The sequence below is a fragment of the Anolis carolinensis genome, chromosome 1, assembly GCF_035594765.1.
Source record: "Anolis carolinensis isolate JA03-04 chromosome 1, rAnoCar3.1.pri, whole genome shotgun sequence".
NCBI lineage: Eukaryota > Metazoa > Chordata > Lepidosauria > Squamata > Dactyloidae > Anolis > Anolis carolinensis.
The window spans coordinates 163339295-163351744 of NC_085841.1; the positions used below are offsets into that span (position 1 = coordinate 163339295).

Below are 12450 nucleotides of genomic sequence, written 5' to 3' on the forward strand. Positions count from 1 at the left end.
CTAGTCATGTCCGATTCTGGGAGGTGGTGCTCATCTCCATTTGTGAGCCGAAGAGTCGGTGTTGTCCGTAGATGCGCCCTAGGTCATGTGGTTGGTATGACTGCATTGAGTGCTGTTACCTTCCCACCAGAGCAGTACCTATTGATCTATTCACATTTGCATGTTTTCGAACTGCTAGGTTGGCAGAAGCTGGGGCTAACTATGGGAGCTCACCCCATCCGCTGATTTGAACTGCCCACCTTCTGATCAGCAAGTTCTGCAAGCTTAGTGGTTCAATCCACTGCACCACCACGGCCCCTTTTCATCTACTAGAAAGAAAAATGGACCAGCAAGAATTTTGTACAATTCTCTCTAGCTATTAGAACTTCTCAAACGGCCCAGAAAGATAGAACTTTCCTGCACAGGAAATGCTGCTTCCAGTGCAGGACACATGTAGGATTTTTTTTCTCTTGGTTTATTTATTTTTCACAGAGCAGTTTTTGCATAAAAAGAGGGTTTTTTTTCCTTGCAGAATATAATACTTTGAAATTTTCAAATATGAGGTGAACACTGAAGAGGATTATTCATTTTCAGAAGAAATTGCCACAATTATTCATCCTTGCAAGCAAGGACAAAATTGTTGAAAATGTACATCCTTGGTATGGAAACCTTGACATATTATCTGGGCTTTGTTCCAAATGCTACATAAAAGTATTTCAGAAAACATCTAGTCACTACTGAATTCTGGAGTATATATTTTCCTGATGTTTAAAAGGTCATGGATTTTGGCAGTTAAGTATCTTGATTCCACACTTTCTCAGACCCAAAATCCTGGATAAAACAGAATGAGGACGACAAGAAATATTTGGAATCCCAGAACCTCCGATACAACCTGCTGCAATTTTCCTTCAACCCATTTCCTTGAGTTAACAGAGAGTGACTTTTTTACATCCTGAGTCTTCCAGCTGTTACACATTGGGAAATGTTTACATTTTTTTAACAACACTGAGTTTGTACTAAGGAATTGGCTTTTGGCCATCATGAATGGCTGCCAAGTGATCTAAACTCTTCCTTTCAAGTCCAGGAACAGAATATTAGCATGATATACAAACAGGCTCACATTCAAATTCAAATTCCTCGTGTTTAGCTTTAAAGATCTATATCAAGCAGCAGAGAGAGGCGGGTAATAAATTGTTGTTGTTGTTGTTGTTGTTATATCAAGGATGGGCACCTGGAGCTTTCTGAATATTGTGGAAATTCATATCCCAGTAGTAGTAGTAGTAGTAATACACTTTATTTACATTCCGCCCTTCTCCTCAAAGGGACTCAGAGCGGATTACAGTATATATAAATCAGACAAAGGCAAACATTCAATGCCTTATTTTCAATCACATACAATGAGACACACAACACAGACAAAAGCAAAGACTTCTCCTTTCATTTCAGGCTTTTGGAGGCAGCGCTCATCTCTTGCTCTGGGGAGGTGCTCTTCTTCATTTTCAAGCCAAGGAGCCTGTGTTGTTACCTCCTGGTTGTGTAGCTAGCAAGATTGCCTTTTCCTGCCAAAGTGGTACCTATTTATCTACTCATATTTGCATGTGTTCAAACTGCTAGGTTGGCAAGAGCTAGAGCTAACAGCAGGAGCTCACCCTGTCCTGTGGATTCGAATTACCAGCCTTCAGATCAGCAGTTGAACAACAGAAGGGTTTAAGTCATTGCGCCACCACTGCCCCCCTAATAGTCATCACTATCATGTCTGAGCTGATGGAAGTTGCAAATATGGGGCACCCCCCATTACCACACTCTTCACCTGCATGTTTTAGTTTTCCAGTATTTAAAGCATTGGTTTGCCCCATAATCTACCCACAGACTAAGGTAAATCACATAGCTTTCAACATGTCACAGCTAAAAACCAGGGCACACGTAGCAAAGCAACACTATAGTGCAGTAAGAACAGCAAAGTTTACTAATAAGAAAAAAGATCAAGCTAGGAGAAGCTGCAGGGGTTGGCTTTTGCCTGAGATGACAGGGAAGGATAAGATTCTGTTGCTTCCTTGTCTCTCTTGTCTCCTAAGTTAACTATATATAACTTACTTTTTGCTCTTTGAACTCAGTTGAACTTGGACTATTTCAAATCATAGAGCTCTCCTAGGAAAAATGAAAGATCATTTTACAAAATACCTAGTGACTTAAAAAAAAAACAACTTCCCAGCAATAACAGATATGTTTGTACGCTGGAAATGTAAGGATGTAACCGTTAGATGTTTATGCAAACCTCTGTTGAGCTACACAGTCTCACCAACAAACACACTGTATTTATTTTGCTTGCCGTTTCTTACCCAGATGTCGGCCCTCTAATTTCTAGCTTCCGCAAACTTTTCTTTCATAATTACAATAGATTGCTCAGGATCTGGCAAACTCAAAATGACTGAGCGCAATTCCTGCAGAATAAAAGTTGGGGTGCATCTACATTGTAGAATGAATGTAGTCTGACTCCGCTTTAACAACCATGGCTCAGTGCAATGGAATCATGGGATTTTTAGTTTGGTGAAGCAACAGCCCTCTTTGGCAGAGAAGGCTAAGGACTTCATAAAACAACAACTCCCAGGATCCCATAGCATTGAGCCACGACAGTTGAAGTTGTGTCTGCAGTGTAGATGCACTCCTGGTTACATATTCCTTAATGACGCAAACAGACCTCTGCCTGTCCGTCTGTGATACTTTGTCAGGGAACAGTTTCAGAAATGTGCTGTTGAAGGCGTTCATGGCCAGAATCACTGGGTCGCTGTGAGTTTTCTGGGCTGTATCGCCACGTTTCAGAAGCATTATCTCCTGACATTTCACCCACATCTATGGCAGGCATCCTCAGAGGTTGTGAAGTCTGTTGGAAACTAGGCAGGTGGGGTGCATATATCTGTGGAATGTCCAGGGTGGAAGAACAAACTCTTATCTGCTTGAGACAAGTGTGAATGTTGCAATTAATCACCTTGATTAGCATTGAAAAGCCTTGCAGCTTCAAAGCCAGGCAGAAATGTTAAGAAATCTTTGGGGGGGGGGGGATCTGAGATTATTTGAGTGGAAACTGCAAAAAGCAAGAACAAACACATGGGATTGGATCTGTCAAATTTGTCTATTTTGAATAGTTTCAGTGACATGGAGTAATGGGCGTTCCTATGGGCAGTGTCCTACCATGCATTGACATTTCTCTTCATGAGCCTATCACGGTAATTTTTTAAAAATAAATTTAATCATTAGAAATACCGAAGTTAAAGATATCATCACTTTATTTTTCCTGTCATTTCTTTTTCATAGTAATCTTGGCTTTCCAAATTACATTATTGCTAGCTTTTCAGGTTTCGGACTTCCGTGATTGAGAGGGGTTTTTTTCATGTCAGGAGCAACTTGAGTCGCTTCTGGAGTGAGAGAATTGGCCGTCTGCAAGGACGTTGCCCAGGGGACGCCCGGATGTTTTGATGTTTTTACCATCCTTGTGGGAGGCTTCTCTCATGTCCCCGCATGGAGCTGGAGCTGATAGAGGGAGCTCATCCACGCTCTCCACGGGTAGGATTCAGCAACCCAACCTTCAAGTCACGAGGCTTTACTCCACTACGCCACCGGAGGCTCCATGATTGAGAGTAATGAGACTGGGAGGAAAGGAGAGGAACACAGAGATGGGGAGTCCGTCTTAAGAATAGTGCCTTGGGTTTCCTCAAGAGTAATGGGATTGGAGGGGAAAATCAAGTATCCCAAAAGTGGTGTCTATCTTAAGTACAATGCCTCCTGTCTTCCTGAGAGTAACAGGATTTGAGGGGAAAGTCAAGTATCCCAAAAGTAGTCTGTCTTAAGAACAGTACCTCGTATCTACTCTACAGATGGTTGAACTAGACCAGTGGTTCTCAACCTGTGGGCCCCCAGATGGTTTGGCCTTCAGCTCCCAGAAATCCTAACAGCTGGTAAACTGGCTGGGATTTCAGGGAGTTGTAGGCCAAAACAACTGGGTTGAGAACCACTGGACTAGAGCAGGAGCAGGCGATCCTGTGTGATAAGGGTAAGTACATTCTCTGTCTTCTTTAAAGATAGAATCCCATGGAAAGAAGATGATTCTACACACAAGAAGACGCTTTCCCCGGTGTTCCCCTTTCCCCCCAGCTCTGTCTGATGAAGGGAAAAAACAAGACTCTTGGGAGTCTGGGGGAAAAAAAACAAGACTCTACCTTACCACCAAATTAGATAATCATACTTTCCATCCCATTCCCTACACTTCCACTTTGGACTGTTTCAACTCTTAGAGTAATTGCCATGCTCTTACGAGGAAATTCCCTTCTTGTGCCTTTTTGGAAAGCTGCTCAGGGCCCTTTTAGACAGGCCCTATATCCCAGGATCTGATCCCAGATTTTCTGCTTTAAACTAGATTATATGAGTCCGTACTGTCAAATAATCTGGGATAAACAGAAAACCTGGGATCAGATCCTGGGATATAGGGCCTGTCTGGAAGAGCCCTCAGTGACTGAATCTTTTATTCCAGTTACTTTTCTGGGGGATCCCTTTAAGCCACAACAATATGCTTTAGAAAAGATCAAATTTGCAATTTCTGATAAATGAAATATAGAACAGGAAAGATCTGAAAAACTTCTGCCCACAACCAAACCAACTGCATATTCAGAATGTCCTTTCACCTTGAATTTGCAAGGACCTCACAGAGCAGTCCCCATCTTTCCGGTATTTATTTGTTCTGCCAAATATCACCAGTGCTCTTCTCTTTAAAAGAAAGGCCCTTTTTAGCAAGAAGTGGCTCACAGTTGGACACAGGGCCTGTGTGCCTTGAATGGCTCGTGCCTTTGAAAGAAGCCGTGTTTGTTTTCTTTCCAGAAAGAGCTGCCTCAAGCTCCGCTCACAGGCGTCCCTCTGGTTAAGGTGCTTCCTTAGCAAAAGGAGGAGCAGGGCATCTCCTTCAGGACTTGTGCATTTGGTAACAGCATTTGGTGGACAGGAAAAGAGATTGAAAGATATCGGCTTAAAGCTAACCTTAAAAACTGTGGCATAAACAGCAAGAAGTGGGAAGCCTTGGCCCTTGAGCACTCTAGCTGGAGGTCAGCTGTGACCAGTAGTGCTGTGGAATTAGAAGAGGCACGAATGGGAGAAACGTGCCAAGAGGAAGGCACGTCAAGCCAACTCTGACCAGGACCGTCTTCCACCTGGAAAACCATGTCCTCACTGTGGAAGAACATGCGGATCAAGAAAAGGGCTCCACAGTCACCTACCTGGAAGACAATCATCCTCGGACAACAAGGGATTGCCTAAGAAGGAAACTTTGTGCAAAATATTGGTATTTCAGGAGGGGCAGAATGGGCTGAGTTTGAAAGGGCTGGAAGAGAGACATGCTTAAGGATTCCAGCTGGATAGGAGCCACTTTGGTGATGACAATAACATAACCTCTTAGAGGTCACAGGTAGGAATCGGCCCTCCAGATGTTTGTGTGGCAAATATTTGTGTTTTTTACGTAAACCAAAGAAATATGTCATCAATATCATCATAGCATCGTCTCAGACAAAGTACGCCTGACTGTCTCTACAACAAAGGCTTGTGACGTCACAATACCGGGAGAGGAGTCTTTTAATCATCAGATGCATTCTGTTTTTATCCTTTATCTTTGCTGTGTTTTAATGCATTTTAAAACTGTTTTACATTTTGATAGGATGGCTTATTTCCTCTTTTAATCTATCCAATGTGTTTTCATTAGACTTTAATTTATTGTAATCCAGAATGTTGGATAAGCGAGTGTTGGATAAGTGAGACTCTACTGTATTCCACTTTTTCTCCAGCTCGAAGTATCTTACCAAAGCTAAAAGATGTATATATATTTTTAAAAATTATATCATACAAAACGATATTAAAATATAATTTAAGAAGTGTAACCATTACAAAGAATAATAAATAAAAACAAGATATCAAGCTTCATCAAGCTGTGAGAAAATATATATGGCAGCTATTGGATGAAATTTTCCATGGAAGCAATCAGGGCTGTATTTCCATAACTCAGGGGCCGCAGTGGTGCAGTGGGTTAAACCGCTGAGCTGCAGAACTTGCTGACTGAAAAGTTGGCAGTTTGAATCTGCAGAGCGTGGTGAGCTCCCATCATTAGCCCCAGCTTCTGCCAACCTAGCAGTTCGAAAACATGCAACTGTGAGTAGATCAATAGGTACCGCTCCAGCAGAAAGGTAACATGCCAGCCACATGACCTTGGAGGCATCTACAGCTTAGAAATGGAGATGAGGACCAACCCCCAGAGTCAGACTCAACTACTCAATTTTTCCTCAAAAATCTTGTTCTCCCACTTGAAGGAAAAGTAGCTCAGTGAATTTGATGTGTTGATGCAGTACAGCAGTGGTTCTCAACTTGTGGGTCTCCAGGTATTTTGGCCTACAACTCCCAGAAATCCCAGCCAGTTTATCAGCTGTTAGGATTTCTGGGAGTTGAAGGCCAAAACATCTGAGGACCCACAGGTTGAGAACCACTGCAGAACAGTGTAAATATTTCCTAGTGTGACAGTCTTAGGCAGGGGTCCTCAATCTTTTTAAGCCAAGGGCTTCAGACTGTTGAGGGGCCGGATTATCATTTGAAGAAAAGAAAAAAAACAAATTCCGATGCACACTGCCCATGTCTTATTTGTAGTGCAAAAACAACAACAACAACAAGAACAATGAAAGAACAATACAATATTTTTTAAAAAAAACAATTTTAACCAACATACATTTATCAGGATTTCAATGGGAAGTGTAGTCCTGCTTCTGGCCAATGAGATAGTCAAGTTAATTAGGGTTGTTGTTGTTGTTGTTGTGTGCCTTCAAGTCATTTCAGACTTTGGGCGAGTCTAAGTCTAAAATTTATTTATTTATTATTTATTTATTTACTGCATTTATTTACTACATTTGTATCACACACTTCTCACCCCAAAGGGGACTCTGAGTGTCCTTCCATCTCACCTCTAGCACCGCTTTATATGCCATAACTGGGTGTTAAAACCTGGGCAATGTAGCCATATCCTACATCCTTAAACATGACAAGCTGCATACTTGCATTACCATTTGTCACACTCTACATGAAAATATATACAGGTTACCTTTTAAAACCATATGAAGGTTTTATGGATTTCCTAAGTAGGACTTTTCAGGACTAGGGAAATGGCTCATGGCCAACTGGCAGGGAGGTATTGTTGCTTTTGGCACTTTGTGGGAAACAGACAAAAGATGTAGCGGCAAATGCATGGAGGCTTACAATGTAAAAACCCAAATCATAGATCAGACTCAACAGATAGATCATTCTATTTCAATGATAACTATATCAATGCATACGCATCTGATATATAACGATGGTTCCAGAGCCTTCATCCCAGATAGGGGTTGCTAACATGCATGCATTAATATTCCCTTCCTTTCCGCATGCTCAAGGAAGATGTTTCAAAATAAACAGGGAGTTAATCTGCTCAATTTGTTGTGAGTGGCTGGGACTGACAATATAGCAAAAGACGGCACATCTGCAGAAATGGACCTTCTACATTCAATTTCCACCCCAAATATTGCTAGAGGTTGAGGATGTCTTATCCGGAATTCTAAAATACTTCAAAATTGGCCACATGGGTGTCTAAGATGGTACACATGCCTTCAAAAATTAGCCCCAGCTAAGGAGTAAATCCTTAGAGGTGGTAATGAGGAAAAACAAACAGAAGCTTAATCTAGATAAGACAGAGGTGCTTAACCAAGGGCCCTGAGTTTGGAGGTGAATCAGTTCTGGGTGGGATTACATTCCTGCTGAAAGACTGTGTTTGCAGCTTGGGGGCTGCTTCTGGATCTATCTCTCCAACGACAACTCAGACGGAGGTAATGATCAAAGGGCATTCTGAACTCACCAATGATGAAACTGAACCAGACTTGGCACACAGAACTCCCATGACCAACAGGAAATACTGGAAGGTTTGGTGGGCATTGAGCTTGAATTTTGGGGTTGTAGTTCACCTACATCCAGAGAGCACTGTGGACTCAAGCAATGATGGATCTGGACCAAACTTGGCACTGATATTCAATATGTCTAAATGTGAACACTGGTGGAGTTTGGGGAAAACAGACTTTGACATTTGGGGGATTTATAGTTCACCTACAATCAAAGTGCATTCTGAACTCCACCAACAATGGAAATGAACCAAACTTAGCACACAGAACCCCCATGACCAATCCTGGAGGGTTTTGGGAGGAATTGATAGTGATTTAGGGGAGATGTAGTTCACCTACCTCCAGAGAGCACTGTGAATTAATGTGTTTTCTGATGAACTTTGACACCCCCTTGCGACCCTTCCAGGAGTCCCGACCCCCAGGTTGAGAAACGCTGCACTACACATTGGATTACATCTGTACCAAGTTAAGAAATACCAATTCATCCAAAACATGGCAACCAGACTGGTCACAGGTACATCTAGGAGTGAACATGTAACACCTATACCACCACTGGCTGCTAATTAGTGTTCGGGGAAAGTACAGTGTTTGTCATTATCTTTAAAGCCCCACTTGGTTTGGGTCCAGTTTACCTATGGCATTGCCTCTTCCTATATAATCTGCCCCATGCACTCAGTTCCTCTGGAGGACATTTACTTTTGTCAGCCATGAATAGAGTAGTGATGGTCATCCAGATCACTTTTTCTTCGACTGTCCCAATTGTGGAATGACCTGCGGAAAAGACTCAACAGTGAAATACACTGGATTTAAGACAGCAGGCCTATCCAGATAATTTCTAAATTATGAATTTTATATTATATACTGTTTATTCTAAACTCATTGCTCTTATGTTCTTTTATACTGATGGTTTATGTGTGATGTGTTTTTAACTGTTGGTTCATGTCGTATTTTAACAACAAGCTGTTCCCTGCTTTGGTCCATGGGGAGAGGCAGGAAAGAAATAACAATGTCAGCTGCTGTATATGCAAATCTATTGTTTATCCAGTGAAGGGCTGAAAGACACAGGTTTCCAACAAGCATCTGCAAAAGGCAAAATTCCCATTTCATTCTTTGTGCCTTTTCAGAGCGTATTCCCCGTTTGGCTTGGCTGCTTCCACACTATCCCGTGCTTTGAAAAAGTTGGGGAGTTAAAACTGGTCTCAGTGGGTTTCCTCTGAATGAGGGGAGGGAGAAGAACCTTATTTTCATTAAGTACAGCAAGAAATAATTTCTTTGAAATGACCATCCATTTATATAGTTGTGAACAGACCTCCTAGTGTGCGTGAAGACAAGGTGTTATTTAAAGTGATGTGTGCACAACCATGCTGTTTTAATGACTACACTATGCAGTTTCAGAACATAACATTTCAATGTTGAAATATCAAAGGCAACTTGAGAGGTACATGTATATTGTTGGAGCCCCAAGCAGTTGGTGGATGTCTATATTTTGTATTGCTAGTCTCTCTAGGGCCTTGTAAAATACTGCTGTCAATTACCAACCTGAGAAAAACTGTCGTCCCCCCACCCCCAAAGCATAGTAAATACTCTCCATTTAAACTGGCTTCACTATGGTTTCAGCAATTGCAGCTGGTTTCCCCTTCCAATGTGGTCATTTCTCATTCACAGTCATTACATATTGGTCACAAAGAACCGCCCTCGGCTTGGCCTTTGGGCTTTTTAAGAGTACAGTAAACACTGACATTACGAGCCTTCTGTGCATTTCCTTGCCAATTTTACATTTAATATATATTTAATCTTTCCTCCTCTTGTAGACTTTAATCCACTGTTATGTTCATGCTGAACTCCGGTTTCTCTGGACAAAGTGGAATGCAATTGAATTATGGAGTGTAAAAGACTACATCCCACTGTTAAGAAAATGAAGATGAGCACTCTCTCCCCTTTCCAGAATAAGGGAAATTCCAGCAAGTGGGGAAAGGCATGTAGTTGGAGTGTTATGCACTGTCAAGCCGATTCAACTTATGGTGTCCCTATTATTATTATTGACACAATGACATAGTCTGATACAGCAAACAAGATAGATATGCTGGATTTCGTATCACAAAATCACAAGTCGAACACTTCCCAAGCGTTTAGGACTGTGTGATGTATTTTCAGATGATGCGCGCAGATCCCAGTAGGGTGGCCTTTTGCAGTTGGCAGATCGTGATTTCGTCAATGTCTATTGTTTCCAAATGCCGGCTGAGATCTTTTGGCACGGCACCCAATGTGCTGATCACCACCAGGCCCACCTGTACTGGTTTCTGCCAGAGTCTTTGAAGTTCAATCTTGAGGTCCTGATAGCGGCTGAGTTTTTCCTGTTTTTTCATCAATGCGATTGTCCCCTGGGATGGCAACATCAATGATCCAAACCTTTTTCTTTTCCACAACCGTGATGTCTGGTGTGTTGTGTTCCAGAACTTTGTCAGTCTGGATTCGGAAGTCCCACAGTATCTTTGCGTGCTCATTTTCCAATACTTTTGCAGGTTTGTGATCCCACCAGTTCTTTACTGCTGGGAGGGGGTACTTGAGGCATAAGTTCCAATGAATCATTTGGGCCACATAGTTGTGCCTCTGTTTGTAGTCTGTCTGTGCAATTTTCTTACAGCAGCTGAGGATATGATCAATGGTTTCGTCGGTTTCCTTGCAGAGTCTGCATTTTGGGTCATCAGCTGATTTTTCAATCTTGGCCTTAATTGCATTTGTTCTGATGACTTGCTCCTGGGCTGCAAGGATCAGGCCTTCTGTCTCCTTCTTCAGGGTCCCATTCGTGAGCCAGAGCCAGGTCTTCTCCTTATCAGCTTTTCCTTCAATTTTGTCAAGGAACTTTCCATGCAATGTTTTGTTGTGCCAGCTGTCAGCTCTAGTTTGTAGTGTGGTTTTCTTGTACTGTTTTTTTGTCCCCCCCGTAGGTGCCACCTTGCCGTGGTGGGGGGGCCTAACTGCTCCAATGATGCTGAGAGCTGTGCTGCAGGTCCAACCAAGCCAGAGAGGTCTCAGCTGAGAAGTAGAATTAAGAGCACCTAACCCATTAGCATTATGGAGAATCAAACCAAAACGAAGTCTATACTGGCTCGGTCATCGCCCAGGATAAAAAGGACCGCTGTGGATGCTGCTGATTCTGGACATCCATCGACAAGTGGGCTACGGAATCAAAATACAAATGAACAGTCACAGAAGCGGCAGAAATATACAATGCCAGAAAACTGCACAATAATAATAATAATAAATTATTATTATTATTATTAACAGCAGTACTAGGGTCTTGCAAACTCAGGGGCATTCTATAACATAATAGTTTTCTCTTATCCGACTGACTTCACCTTTCCCACCATTAGTATCTTTTCCATTAAATCTCATGATATCTCCAAAGTATAATAGGCTCAGTTTAGTTTACTGAGAGTTCGGCCTTGATTTGCTTTCAGATCAGGACATGACATTTACGTACGTGGATGCATTTAGCCTGTTTATGTTGAAATAGTCCAACATAAAACATTTAGCTGTCAAATCCACTACAAAAAGCAATATTACAACAAATAAAACCTCGAAAATGATGTGACAAACAACTGATAAACAAGCAGCATTGTAAGTGCATGTAGAAAAACTACATTCCTTCGGATTGGCCGAAGGAAATGGTTACAAACTGATCTGGGCTCAAGCCTAATGCACACCTAAACATTATTTTTTCAACAGAAAATGTGCAGGCAGAAATAGGACAGAAAAAATAGGGATAGGTCCCTAGTCAATAAACAATTTGGCATGTTTCTCCAAACATTTTACTTGTGAAATGAAACAATTAAGTCATGCAAGCCTCGCTTAAGTAAACAAAAACATTTTGAACTACCTGTAGCTTCTTCCATAATGCATCTAGGGATAGTCTTTTTTTCACCAGCCTCCACTTTTCCTGCGGTTTTATTTATTTATTTATTTATTATTTATTTATTTATTTACTTCATTTCTACCCCACCTTTCTCACCCGAAGGGACTCAAGGCAGCTTACAATTCTGGCAAAAATTCAATGCCGGTAAAAACCAACAATAACAATAAAACGTAAAGCACTTAAAACAATTAACATTAAGCAATAATACACATAAAATAGTAGACACATTTTTGAACACATTTAAAGTACATAGTTGTATTAATTCATTCCTTTTTTAATGGGTACACCTAAAAATCTATTTTTAACAACCTGGGAACAGGTGGGGAAGGCTAATCTGCTCTCCCCTCTTCTCAGTTTTATTTTTCATCTGTGCTCAATAAGGGATTCTGGAGGCAGCTGATGTTTGTCTTGACTGTTGTGGGTAAGCACACGCAGCTACAATAAGCTAAAAGGAAATCCTATTCTTTCCCAGCTCAAGCTTTATTGTTATTTACTGCAGACACGCTACAGAAAGGTGATGCTGAAAGTTCCCAACCCTCTTTCACCATCTTTTCACTGCTGATGCTACTAAAATCCTTCAAGCTGAACAGAAGATGAAGAGGAAAAGGA

The 12450-nt window shown here is 41.6% G+C and overlaps 1 protein-coding gene across 4 annotated transcripts in view; it reads right to left on the reverse strand.

Moving 5' to 3' along the window:
• tasp1 (taspase 1) overlaps positions 1–12450 on the reverse strand; it is a 135048-nt gene that overhangs the window by 24965 nt on the left and 97633 nt on the right. Inside the window, exon 14 of one of the 4 annotated variants that reach the window (XM_062957841.1) lies at positions 9276–11105. The exons of the other annotated variants lie outside the window; for them this stretch is intronic. Coding sequence (XP_062813911.1) covers positions 11040–11105 — 66 coding nt within the window. The 3' untranslated portion in view covers positions 9276–11039. Of the gene's footprint in view, positions 1–9275; positions 11106–12450 lie in introns of those variants that run through there. 4 annotated transcript variants of the gene reach the window in all.